The sequence below is a fragment of the Cucumis melo genome, chromosome 2 (assembly GCF_025177605.1).
Source record: "Cucumis melo cultivar AY chromosome 2, USDA_Cmelo_AY_1.0, whole genome shotgun sequence".
Classification (NCBI taxonomy): Eukaryota; Viridiplantae; Streptophyta; class Magnoliopsida; order Cucurbitales; family Cucurbitaceae; genus Cucumis; species Cucumis melo.
Genome location: NC_066858.1, coordinates 4,053,076 through 4,066,822, shown reverse-complemented (window position 1 = coordinate 4,066,822; position 13,747 = coordinate 4,053,076). Strand labels below are relative to the sequence as shown.

The window sequence follows — 13,747 nt, the reverse complement described above, 5'->3', positions numbered from 1 at the left end:
AAAGAAGAGGAGAAGAAAGATGGAATGACAAACTTGAAATATTTAAAAGATGACTAACTTTATGGGCTTTGTTACACATGCCGTAAATATTCTAGTAGTTTGTTATATTTATGAAAATTTCTCAATAAATTAAATAAAAAGAAAAATATTACACAATCAATAGTTTAAGTATGCCAGTTTTAATATAAATAATAAATGTAGTATAATAACTTTATGATAAATAAATAAAATAAATTTCATATAAATATGGGGACTTTTCAAAAATATAAAAAAGCGGCAAAATATTTACATTTTATAGAACAATTATAAAAACGGAAAAACCCATAGGTCCACCATGTAAAATACAAAAAATGCCTCGTCAACTATGCCGTCAATAATGCGCGTGTAATATATTTGCGATTGTTTAGATATAGTTCAATATATAAGCGATCGTTTAGATATGGTTCAATATATACGCGATCGTTTAGATATGGTTACAACCCAATCGTTTAGATATAGTTACAACCTAATCGTTTAGATATGACTATAATTTATAGTCGATCGTTTAGATATGATTACAATTTATACACGATCGTTTAGATATGACTACAGCGCGATCGTTTAGATATGACTATAATTTATACGCGGTCCTTTAGATATGACTACAATTTGTCTTTTCAATTCAATCGTTTAATTTTGTTACACGATTGTTTAAATTTGAGGACCCAAATCTAAATGATTTTTTTTTAAATTTGGTACACGAGTTTTTTTAATTTTTTTGGTACACAATCATTTAGATTTTTTTACACGATCGTTTAGATTTATTTATAACAAATGTTTTTTTTTTCAAGATTTTTTGTACACGATCGTTTACTTTTTTTTAAACGATCGTTTACATTTGGCTACTCCAATTTAAATGATTTTTTTTCAAGATTCTTTATACACTATCTTGTAGATTTTCTATTTTGTTGTACAGAGTCGTTTAGATTTGGTTACCCAAATGTAAACGCGTAAAAAAAAAGAAAAGAAGAAAGACGATGGAAAGAAATCGCAGCAAAAAAAAGAGAGGAAAAGTAGAAAGACGATGGAAAGAAATCGAAGCGAAAAAAAACGAAGAGGAAAAAAAGAAAAACGATGGAAAGATTAAACGATATAAATAAAAAATTGAAAAATAAGAAAGATGATGGAAAAAAATCGCAGAAAAAGAGAAAAGAAGAAAGGCGAAATCGTAGAGGACAATGAGGAAGACGAAATAACAGGAAGACGAATCGTGAGAAAGAAAAGAAATATAAAAGGGCAAACCTGAAATATTTAAAAAATGGCTAACTTTATGGACTTTGTTACACCGACCGTAAATAGTTTACAGTTTTGTTACATTTATGTAAGTTTTTCTAAAAATATTTTATTTTTAATTAACGATAATGTCAAATTTATCCTAGAAATTAGTTACATTAATACAAATAATTGATAATTTAAGACATCTCTGAATGGGTTGGCCCATCATTCGGAGAGGGCTTCTCCTGTCAATAGTAATGGAAGGGTTCTTTTGTTCCTACTCCTTCGTTCTTGTAATTGAAGTTATGGGTGAAAGGTTATTATTGGAGATTAGACCGGTTCCCCTCCACCTTTGTTGAGGGGACTTTGGTTAGCTAATGATATTTTTCTTCCCAAAGCAAAAAAAAAAAGAGAATTTATTAATTTTGAAACCACACTCAAATTTCCCCACCATTAAATACTCAAAAAGCCCTCCATTTAGAAGAGTCCAGATATATACATATATATGATTCTTGTAAGGGACAAGACTGACGTATCCCATCTCTGCCACCCAAACCGGTCTAACCCGACCCAACTGCAAGACTTTCAAACCCCAAACCCGACTCACATCCACTCTTTCGCAAACCCCTACAGACCATACAGACCATACAGACCATACAGAATAATAATTAAGTAATGAAATTTCAAAATAATAATTTAATAATTAGATAAATAAAATAAATATAAAAAAAAAACAAAGAAAAAAATTTCACTTCCCGCCCAACTTCGAAATCTTACCCCCAATTTAATTTTCCATTTTCGCTTTTCTCCGACACTATAAAACGCCTTTTCTCCCTCTCTCCCTCTCCCTCTCCTCCATTTTTTCCGCTCTTTCTCTCTTCCCGCCGTTCCTTTCCTCTCTCTCTCTCACAATGTCTTCCAGGCGCCGCTCCAAATCCGACACTCCCATTTCTCCTAAGCCCGATCCTGAAGCTTCTTCTTCCCCCAAAAAGAAGCTTAAAACCGAGCTTAATGCTGATTTAACTCCCATTTCCAATTCTTCTCCTAAATCAAGTGCGGCTAAGACTAGGAAAGTGAAGGCGGAGTTGAGAGTTGAGGAGGACGATGCTCCTGCTAGGTTTTTAGAGCCGCATTTTCCTGATAGAGAAGCCAGAGAACGGTGGCCTCTTCGGTATGCGGGAAAGGTAATTGGAATTTTGAAACAAAATTGAATTTTGTTTTCTGGGGTTTTGGTGATTTTGTTTGTGGATGGGTTTAAATTGAGTATTGGGGGTTTCGTGCTGTTGCATGTTTGATGGGTTTTTCAAGACTCTGTTGGTTGTTGGGTTTATTGGAGGGATTTAGCTGCAAGAATTTGGGGGGTAATTTTGTGCTAGTTTTACGTGAGAGGGAAGTAGACCCATTTCGTCATTCTTGGTTCTTGAGTGGGTTTGAAGTGAGGTGACTATTTGTGTATGGGGATATTGTATTTACGATTATGTTGGAGCTTCAAGTGGGTGTTTTGCTGTCATGATTGACTATAATGCTTTGGCTTTTTGCTAAAAGTTCTGGGTTCTATGATTTATAAAACAGTTATGTGTTTAATTTTGAAGTCTTTGTAGTGTGAATTTGTACTATGCTTCCATGCTTTTGTAGACTCCTTGCTGTCGGAATTCTCATGATGCACTGAATTTTTGTTATTTCAAACAATTTTATCGACGGGGTGAAAGAAGGTTAAAACCCTATGTGGATGGTTTTCTTACTTTTTTTTAAAAACTTATTTATTTTTTTAATAATAAACAAATTAGGAGCATCTTCTAAAATAAAAATTTGTTCTCATAAAATTTTAAGTTCATTTTAAAGTTTAGTTTTAAACTGTTCAATTTCTATCTAATAGGTTCTTGACCTTAAAGGTGTCTAATAGGTGAAGCTTTTAACTTTTAAATCTAATAGTGTTCTCCAACTTATTTGACAGCTTCCATTGTCTTGATGTTCTCGTTGTTGATGTTTTTAATTATTTTTAAAATTAATACTATAAGATTATTAAATTTTTTTATGAGTATATGGGCTAGCTTATGTGCTACTATTTTCATGGGACAACTTGATCTTTTTTTTTGGTTAAAGTAACTAATTGTAGGATTGAATCTCAGTGTATTGTGGCAGCGCAAGGCCACTTTGCCACTTACTCATGGAACAACTTGATCCTATTACATTTGGTTGGCATTATCTTAATGTTATTTTTGGTTCAATTTTAGTTCTATTAGAGGACAAGTCATGTGCATGCTGATACACTGTTACTTAGATTCTTATTGTGCCATTGATCTCCAAGTTGTCCATGTAGTTTCTCTTGCTGTTTAGGCTCTCTGGTACATTGATCATTAGTTGATTTTTGTGACCTATATTGTTATTAACTATGCTTGTTTATGGACGATATATTAGTATTTGGTTCTAGATTTACTCATATCTACTCATTTTCTTCTTATCTCAACATTACTCATATCTACTCATTTTCTTCTTTATTTGTTTGTTCAGAAGAAGAAGGTAGTTGCGGAGAAAAATTCAAGGTACCGTCTCTATTTTATGAACTATCCCAACTCTTGCTGATAAGCTTTATGCACGTATTCTACGTACAGATGTGCAGTTTGTTCTTCTTCTTATTTTTTTAAAAATTTAAAATTAGCCTGGTTAAAAGAAATGAAAAAAAAAAAAAAAAACACGACAATACAAAGAAAAAAAAATTCAAGGTAGAAACTAGGAAAAAAACAAGACTTAAAGACAATTCATAAGAATGAAAAGGTCTGCAGCTCAGCAACTCAAAAGAATCAGAGAGAGGATAACTGCTGCTCTTTTATTTTTTATTTTTATTATTTTCTTCTAGCTAAGGTCTAACTTCCTTCTAAGAGCTTGGCACATCTCTAATAATGCTATTATTTATTTTAAGTCAAATATCTGATAGGGCAGTGGGGAAAAAGTGGTGTGTCGTAGAGTTCCTCTATTATCTCAAAAAAGGGACGAGATAACCTTTTCGTCATCATAGATTGATGTTACTTGTTTACAAGTCATTTGTGTTATGACCTTTAATTATAGTTAAATGAAATGTTTCTTTTACTAAAAAAATGACCTCTCGTTATTGATCAAGGAAAGCATAATACTCTGGGAAAGAAATGTTGGGCGGATGACAGTGTAGATTTTTCTTGGAGTGAACGGTTTCTTCTTAAATTGAATGCGTTCTTAAGATTAACAGTTTTCTTTTTTCCTTCTTGGTGCCTTTTTGTTTCTGATATCTTATAGGGATGACTCCGAGGAGGTAATCCAGGCTCTGCATCATTACTCACAGGCCAAAGTTGACAATATCACATACAATCTCTTTGATGATGCCCATGTGAAGGTGTGGTTTACAGTCAAGTTTAGAGGAATGTTTTTAAATTTCTGTATAGTATATCTCATTTTAAACTCTTTGCATAGATTCTTATTATAATTGTACATGGGACGTTTTGTTTAGGCTGAAGATGGGGAGGATGATTATATATGCAAAATTATTGAAATGTTTGAGGCTGTTGACGGGGAACTCTACTTCACTGCACAATGGTATTATAGAGCTAAAGATACTGTAAGATAATCTTTATGCTGTTTTATAATGTTTTACTCAAAAATGTGTTTGGATAATTAGCTGACACTATATTTTTGTTTGTTACATGTTAGGTTGTGAAAGACCACGCTCATCTCATCAATGACAAGCGTGTATTTTTTTCAGAAGTCCGTGATGATAATCCATTGGATTGTCTTGTTAAGAAGCTAAATATTGCTAGAATTCCCCTCACTGTATGATTTTGTTATTTACATCTAGTGAATGTTTCAGGATTTTCTTAGAGTGATACTAATTTTGTTTGTCTGTTTGTTTTCTTCTAGATGGATAAGAAGAAAAAACGTCTTCCTTCTTGTGACTTTTACTGTGACATGTTATACTTGCTACCATATTCCTCATTCGTTAAACTGCCAACAAGTAATTTTCTAAAAGAATTAGTTTCTGAGAACACTTTCTTCAATTGTAACTCAAGTTTTGAGAATTTAGGGTTCTCACATGCATATTAACTTGTAGGTGAGAAAAAAGTTGGCAGTGAGACATCATCAACAATTTCCTCTGAGGTTGATACCGATGGAGCATGTGAAGTGAACTCAGAAATTGGAGATGTTACTCAAGCACAGCAGTGCCGTAAGCCTGAGGTTACACTTCTCGATTTGTATTCAGGATGTGGTGCCATGTCAACTGGATTATGTTTAGGGGGCAATTTGTCTGGGGTGAACCTAGTCACAGTATGTTGCTATAAATACTTAAGTTATTTCATCGGTTATTTATTTTTATTTCATTTATTTTGCCTTTTTTTTTGGAACCTATGGTTGGTTACATTTATTTATAAATGTCTTTTTTTGTTTGTTTAATAGAAATGGGCCGTTGATTTAAATCAGTATGCTTGTGAAAGTCTGAGGTTCAATCATCCAGAGACCCAGGTACACCTTATGATTCACTTCAACTTGATGTTCTGCCATAATATGTGCTTGTGCTTTCTAAGCTTCTTTATTGCAGGTTAGAAATGAAATGGCGGAAGACTTTTTGTTGTTGCTAAAAGAGTGGGAAATGCTTTGCAAATATTTTTCTTTGATAAAGAGTAAAGAGCCGCAACAAAAGTACATTGATCTTTTTGCTAATGAAGATGAAGGGGAAGATGAAGGGGAAGATGAGGAGGAAGAGGAAGATGAAAAAACTGAAGATGATGGAGAGGTGTTTGAAGTAGAAAAAATACTTGCAATATGTTATGGTGATCCCAATGAAACTAAAAAGCGAGGATTGTTTCTTAAGGTATTTGAGCTTGAATCATAATTATCAATTTGCCAAATCAGTTTGATGTAAATATGATTTTGAACTAATATTTGTCTATTTGATCACTTTCATCCTTTCTATTTCTGATCCTAATAGAGTCTTAGAATAGTGATGTTCTTAGCTATATTACTTTACCTTGTGAGAACTTCTAAAGATACGAGGAGATATAGGTAATTTTCAAAGCAATATTTATATGGAGCGAAGTAATGTGTTAAGAATGATTTTTATTTATTTTAATGAGAGCAAGTGGGAATGTAGAACAAATGAAGATCTTGGATCACTTAGATCAATATGTGCAGAGATCACAATACACATATGCTTGGACAATTTGATCAATATGTAGCCTTCAGAGCAGTATCATAAGAGCTGAATAAATTTTGCTCTGGCCTAAAGAAGATGCTATTGGAAACATGGATGGAGGAGAATTTTGGTGTTGCTAATTTCTAGGAAAATTTTGGAACAATCAAAATGGGACAACAAGGTTTGCACATTCTGCATCCGACTGGAAAAAGCTATGATCAATGTTTTCAAGTTGCATTTAGATGATTGACTTTGGTGAGGGTGGCATGAGGTGCGTGACCATTGCACGAGTGAATCCTACGGGAACATCTTCAATAGGGTCAGGGTCAAGAGTGTTTAATTTTTGTGCATTTTAAATGTGTTTATGGCAACATACACTTTTCTTCACTTGCAATTGGAAGAGTTGAAAGAAGAAATGGAAGAAGAATGGAAGAGAAGAAGCATTAAAAGGAAAGATGGAAGGGAAGGTAGAAAGATAGCAATAGCATGCTCTTGCATTTTCCAGAAGCATTAGTGAGTTCTAGCTATGTGGCATGGTTTCAAATGGCCAAGTTGTAGCTGATATGAGTTAAATACATAATCCGGCCACATTTTCTTCCTCTTTATTTATTTATTTATTATTTTAAAAAGATAAAATCACCCCTTAAATTATTTTAGTTATTTCTATTTAAATGTAGGTTCGTTGGAAGGGTTATGGCTCTGATGAAGACACATGGGAGCCAATTGACGGGTTGAGGTACATATTCTAGTGTGGTTGTCTTGCCTGTTATAACTGTATGATCTATGTGTTTATGATCAAGCATTTGAATGAGTTATATGTTACATTCTATTGAACAGCAACTGCAAGGAAAAGTTGAAAGATTTTGTGACAAGTGGTTACAAATCAAAGAGCTTACCTTTGCCGGTAAGTTAAGTATTTTGCTGAATTTTTCATTACTTGTTCTCTTTTTTCAGTGTTAGTCTAATGAGAACTTTTGGGTTGATAGGGTGATGTGGATGTTATATGTGGAGGGCCTCCCTGCCAGGGCATTAGTGGTTTCAATCGCTTTAGGAACAAAGAAAATCCACTGGAAGATGAGAAAAACAAACAGCTTGTTGTCTATATGGACTTAGTGGAGTATCTCAGGCCTAAATATGTTTTGATGGAGAACGTAGTTGATATAGTAAAGTTTGCCAATGGATTTTTGGGACGGTATGCTCTTGGTCGTTTAATATCAATGAATTATCAAGTTCGAATGGGAATGATGGCAGCAGGTGCATATGGTCTTCCACAATTTCGTATGCGAATGTTTATGTGGGGTGCCCAACCAACAGAGGTTGATTCATAAGAACTTTGATTTTGGTATTGGGGACCTTGTGGAACTTGTAATAACATTAATTTCCCATTTTTTCAGAAGCTTCCACAATATCCTCTTCCAACTCATGATGTTGTAGTGAGGGGTGTAATTCCTACTGAATTTGAGGTATGGGATAGTTATTGAGGCATTATTGTTAGTTTCTTATTTTATCTAACGAGAACATATGATAATAATGCAGATGAATGTTGTTGCTTACGAGGAAGGACATAAAGACGTTCATTTGGAAAAGAAGCTTCTTTTGGAAGATGCAATTTCCGATCTTCCTGCTGTATGTTATACATGACTTATCAGATTGGTTTTTGGTTATTAATTTTGTGCTTATATTCTTTTTTGTTTGCTTTGTTATATGCAGGTTGAAAATGATGAACGACGAGATGAAATGCCTTACGATGAACCTCCGAAGACTGAGTTTCAGCATTTAATTAGATCACCTAGGGAAGGTTAGCTACTTTATTTCTTCCCAAGTATCTTTTGATATATATCTTAGATTTATTGAATGCAAAGTACATGTCGCTTGTGCAACATGTGATTTCTGATAAGGGTGTGAACAATTTGGTTCGGTTTAATTATTTTGCTGAAATCAATGATTGAACTCAACCATCTTGTTTTGGAATGTTCTAAATTGAGAACTGTTTTGGATTTAAAAGTTGAACCAGACCACCAGTCAATTTCCTAGATGGTTTGGGATATATATGTGTGTATACATGATTGAAAATATTCTATCCTTTTGTTATCAAGCAGCAGCAAGAAGTTGGAAAAGAGAGTGTGTGAGAGAGGGGAGGATGGGGAGAAAGTGAGGCTGAGACGGTGAGGGTAGAGAGTGAAAGATGAAAACAATACCAGTAGTAGCAAGGTCAAACAAGAAGAGAGTGGCGTCAACAATATTTCAATTGTGAGAGTAATGTTATTCATGGCAGTGGTAGGGTGGTCAATCGAGAAAGGTCTAACATGAACCCAACTTAATGATAAATAACATATACTCTATTCTTTTAGGTAGAAGGTTCTAATCTTCATACCCAAATTTGTTGGATGGGCCTTTTTATTTTGTTATTTTAAAAAAATGGAAAATCAGTTCACTCATAAACGGAAGTAAAAGCAACCCACAGAAAGAAAGCCAACCAAAAGCAAGGAACACTACAAAACTAATTAGAAGAAATAGTGTACAATCCTTTCTAGATTTTATTTAATTATTTAATCATATGAACTTTCTATCTAGCTAGTAAACTAGAAAACACCCAAAAGGTTAGCTTGCCAAGCATGTGACCTTTCTCTTGAAAGCAAAAGGTGCATCCTTTCTAGATTTTTTTTGGGTGCTTGGCTGGCTGCCTTGGATGGATTAGTATTTTCAACGTCTTATTGGAAGCCTCATCTCAAGTCTTAGACCTCGACTTTTTTTGAAGTGATGTTGAGGATCTGAATAATCTTTTGTTACGGTTTCCTTGGTTATAATCTTTAATATGAGTTACTCTATTTTTGTAAGATTTTCTTCTCATTTATTTGATTGAATATGTTTCTGCCCATTATAATATCTTTGGTGGACTGTTATTTACAGAAAGGTTTGATTCTTCTACAATGTCTAAGCCAGCTATGCACCCACTTTACGATCATCGACCACTTGAGCTAAATACAGATGACTACCAACGTGTTTGTCAGATTCCAAAGAGAAAGGTTTTCTTGAATGTTAACATGTTTGATGAACTTTTTAATTTTTAAAATTCACTCGCTAACCCCTGCATTTTCCGTAGGGAGCAAACTTTAGAGATTTACCTGGTGTTCGTGTTCGCCCTGATAAAAGAGTTGAATGGGATCCTGATGTTAAGAGAGTGTATTTGGAATCTGGGAAGCCATTGGTAAGATGCTCGTGTCTCTCAGATGTGTTTAAAATTAATATCAAACAAAATATGCAAGTTTCAGTTGTGTACTTCTAAATGTAAAAAACAATAAGGTTTCATTCTTCAATTTAAACAAATTTACATTTTTCTATTGTGGTGGTCTATTGTTACTTTTTCTGAAATATCAATTGACATCCAACTCTTTCTAGGTACATTTATAAATTTGAATTGCAATTTTCATCATTGCATGTATTTCTATTTACTTCATTTGTTTCCATTTCGGTATGAACTTTGGCTAAAGAATTCCTAGGAACATTTTTGGTTTCTTTCCATTCCTAGTCCTATTGTATCTTACGCCATTGCAATTGCAGGTTCCTGATTATGCCATGAGTTTTGTGAATGGCTCATCATCAAAGTAAGCATTGATTTTGATTCATTCTCCTTTTTATTCATTTTACTGCCCTATTCCTTTACTCATATTTCCCATATTTACAAAATGATAAAGGCCATTTGCTCGCTTATGGTGGGACGAGACAGTGCCTACAGTTGTTACTCGGGCTGAGCCTCACAACCAGGTTATAACTCTTCGTATGCTTTTTTACGTCTTGTGTAGGAGAAATTACTTAATTTTGTAGTATAAACCAGCCCTCAACCAACTCATTTCCTTGTTGTCCACTGATACTTACAGGCAATTACACATCCAGAGCAAGATAGAGTAATGACAATTCGAGAAAATGCAAGACTTCAAGGCTTTCCAGATTATTATAAGCTCTTTGGGCCTGTGAAAGAAAGGTATGTTTTAGAAACTTTGCATTTGAGGAAGGACTTAATTTCACCATCTGAAACATTTATATATATTGCTTTACCAATTCAATTAAAGCAATTATTTCTTGAGGATTTTGGTTGACCTTTGCAATAACTTGCTTTGTGTCTTTGACTAGTCTGCTGTTTTGGAGTTTTTGGTTAGTATGCTCTTTCGGCAAGCTTGTTGGTTTTATTTCCCCCCTTTTTTCCGTATTTTATTTGCATTGTATCCATCTCGTTTTACATGTTTTCATTTATCAATAGTTTGTTTCTTGTTTTAGAAAAACTTGTCTCGTGTCCCTTAAAACAAAATTTTAACTGATCTCCACCCTTGTCATTTTTCTTGGTCTAGTGAGTGAATCCTCAGAGTAATATACTATGTTCTTTTGAAGATTAGTGATCAAAGTACCTATTCCAAGACACGAACAATATAAGAACTAGTCATGTAACAGGTACATACAAGTAGGAAATGCAGTTGCGGTACCGGTTGCTCGAGCTTTAGGATATTCCTTAGGCATGGCGTTTCAAGGTTTAGCTGGAGATGCGCCTGTATGTAGTCTACCCAAGAAATTTCCCAACATTCTCAAACGACATTCTTCTGCATCATCCGAAGAAGTTGCTTGAAGAGGTAATTCTTTCAAAAGATCTTATATAAAATTATGTTGTATGCTGATTTAACTTGTTGGATTATTCACTCTATCTCATTGTTGTATCGTGGAAATGTACAATTAAGAGATAACCTTGATATTTATATCATAACCAATTCCATGGCCACGTGACATTTATTACTACACTAATCTGTCAAATTCAGTGCCTATTCTGTATCTTGAATTAGATTTCTGCATTGAATCGTTTGGGATATTTGACTTTAGTAATATATGCTCATTCAATAATTATAATCTCTTGTTATTTTATTAAGTTCTTGAGATCGTTGTAAATTTTTTTTTCTATTGCACTTTTTGATATTAAGATGTTAACCATGTAAAATGAACATAGTTTGGCTAAAAGTCAGATAGTTCCTTTTTTTTTTTTTTTTTTTTTTTTTTTTTTTTTAATGTTTTTCTGTTTTAACATTTTGATTATGGGTTGGCTATACACTCTTATTTCCCAATATTGTTCTGGCTATACAAGTTGTCTTAAGGTTCTCTAGAAATATATTAATATACCCAATTTTGATGCAATGGTTTGTATTTTGAAGCAAAATGAGTTGCAAGTCAATCCGGGCATATTCTTTAAAAAGGTTTATGACAGAATTGTGTATGATCTTTTAATCAAATGAGATGAAGATTTGCCTTTTTCTCTGCTAGCATCTTAAGAAAGCTTTGTTTAGTTCACCAAGTTGGGTTGGTAGTTTTTATCAACTCAATCCAACTAAATGCTGGAGGCACCATTGTCAAGTTGGTGAAATTACTAAATCGACATATATCTCCTGACCTCCAATGTTTGCTATGGGTTCTACACATCAGTAATTGTCAATAACTAACTTTTGTAACAGATGATTATTGTTGCTTCACTCTGGTGACAAACTCTAACGACCACATTCAATGAGTACCACCTTGTGGCAAGAATTATATCTAGCAACCACCTCTAATGAGTACCATTTTTTGATGAAGTGTAACCACTAATTTAATTGATCATTCACAATGACTAACTTGACTTGGTTGATCATCCTCAATGACTAACTCAGTTAACTATATTCTTGAAATAAAATAACTTGGTTGGTGAGTATTTTTAAATACAAAATTGAAATTATTGCTTAATTAGTTTAGATTAGACAGATATTGTTTCATTTAGTACAAATTAGGGGTGAGGAAATGTGAACATGAGGCTATTTGGTTTTTAATTACATACAAGTGTTTGTTGAGTTAAATTCTTATTAGTATTTTAACATGTGCTGTTAATTTAGAAGGTTAGGTTAGATTCTAAACTTTATAAAGAATAAAAGAAAGAACATCCTCTTATCTTGGTGTACTTTAATCTAAGTTGCTAAGGTATTTAAGGTAGTTTGCTTTTCTATTTAAAAAAAAACTGTTCCTTTAAACAAGAGTCTCTTAATTCTAACATATGAACCTTAATTGAATGTAAAGTACCTAACATTGCAGTTTTGTTGTTGTAATGAAACAAGAGCAAGCTCAAGTACAAAAGTTGCATTCCCATGATTGTAAAATATATGTAAAGTTTGTAAATTGGTATCTTAGTTGAATGTCCAAAATTTAGGATAACATACGTGTAGTTGAATGGTTGTACAAAAAAGTTCAACAAACAAAAATAGTCAACAAAACAATCAAATTCTTTTAGATTACAACAAAAATTACACCAAATGCTTTTGTCCTTAATCAACTTAACTATACGCCTCAAACACATTTTTATGAAGGAAATTATTGAGATCTTGGAGAGTGTAGTCCAAATTAAAAGCTAAATTATACAAAGTAAGTCTGAATTTTGTTATTTGCTTTTAATAAGTTTTAAGTGTTAGACTACAATTCCTTTCATTCTCATGGTATTTTTAATTTATATTGTTTTGAATATTCTACATTAAAGTCAAATATTATTAGATGTTCATAACCTCTTTAGGTTACAAATTCATCTAATAACCTTCTCATCAATTTTCATAACTTTTTTTTGTCTTCTATTTATATTTTTTTAACCATTATTCTCACAACCTATAAATAGAGGTTATAGAGATTATTTGTATACACGCCACAATTGAGTTCAATTGTCTTCTCTTCTTCCTTTCTTCTCTATTCTTCTCTTTGGTTGTTTCATTATTCTTTATTTCATAACACGTTATCAGCACGAGTCTCACCACTTTGGAGATTGTATAAAAATTGATTTTGATTCATATTAAAGATCCACTAGAATCTTCTCTATAGTTTTGAGGTATTTAGAATCCCGTTCAAGTATGGTGAGTGTTTTAATTTTAGTGACTTTGCATATGTATGTATTTGGTGTATTCATCATTTATCTTTTCACCACCATGATTCATCTTTCTTGAATTTAAACATAAAGTTAAAAGAAGATGAATTTAAACATTTGATAACTAAGTATGCAATATATGTTAATTGTGAAATTGTTTGCTAAGGTACATTTGTTATTAGTTTTACAATTTGATTTGTTTGAATCGAAAAACTTTACTCATATTTTCATATGTTCGACAAAAGTTGGATGTACTTTATCCTCATACTTTGGTAGAATGACTAAATAGAAAAATTTGCAATTGCATAGATTTAATGAAAAACGATCTTTAATTTGGTTTCAAGTTATGTAAGACATTTCATGGTAAAACTTTTTGATGTTAAATTTTGGGTGCATGAGATATGTATCTCATGATTGAATAAGTA

The 13,747-nt window shown here is 32.9% G+C and overlaps 1 protein-coding gene across 1 annotated transcript; it reads left to right on the top strand.

Annotated features, from left to right (window-relative positions):
• The first annotated feature begins 2,007 nt into the window (after positions 1 to 2,007).
• Positions 2,008 to 11,197, top strand: LOC103492483 (DNA (cytosine-5)-methyltransferase CMT3). Its single transcript, XM_008452881.3, has 21 exons — positions 2,008 to 2,438; positions 3,766 to 3,797; positions 4,525 to 4,621; positions 4,736 to 4,843; positions 4,936 to 5,055; positions 5,143 to 5,236; positions 5,333 to 5,547; positions 5,677 to 5,742; positions 5,819 to 6,091; positions 7,090 to 7,148; positions 7,250 to 7,316; positions 7,399 to 7,728; positions 7,807 to 7,875; positions 7,949 to 8,038; positions 8,123 to 8,210; positions 9,323 to 9,438; positions 9,516 to 9,620; positions 9,974 to 10,017; positions 10,108 to 10,177; positions 10,291 to 10,394; positions 10,859 to 11,197. The coding sequence occupies exons 1-21, from the start codon at positions 2,166 to 2,168 to the stop codon at positions 11,028 to 11,030; spliced, it is 2,592 nt and encodes an 863-aa protein (XP_008451103.2). The 5' UTR covers positions 2,008 to 2,165; the 3' UTR covers positions 11,031 to 11,197.
• The last annotated feature ends 2,550 nt before the right edge of the window (positions 11,198 to 13,747 follow it).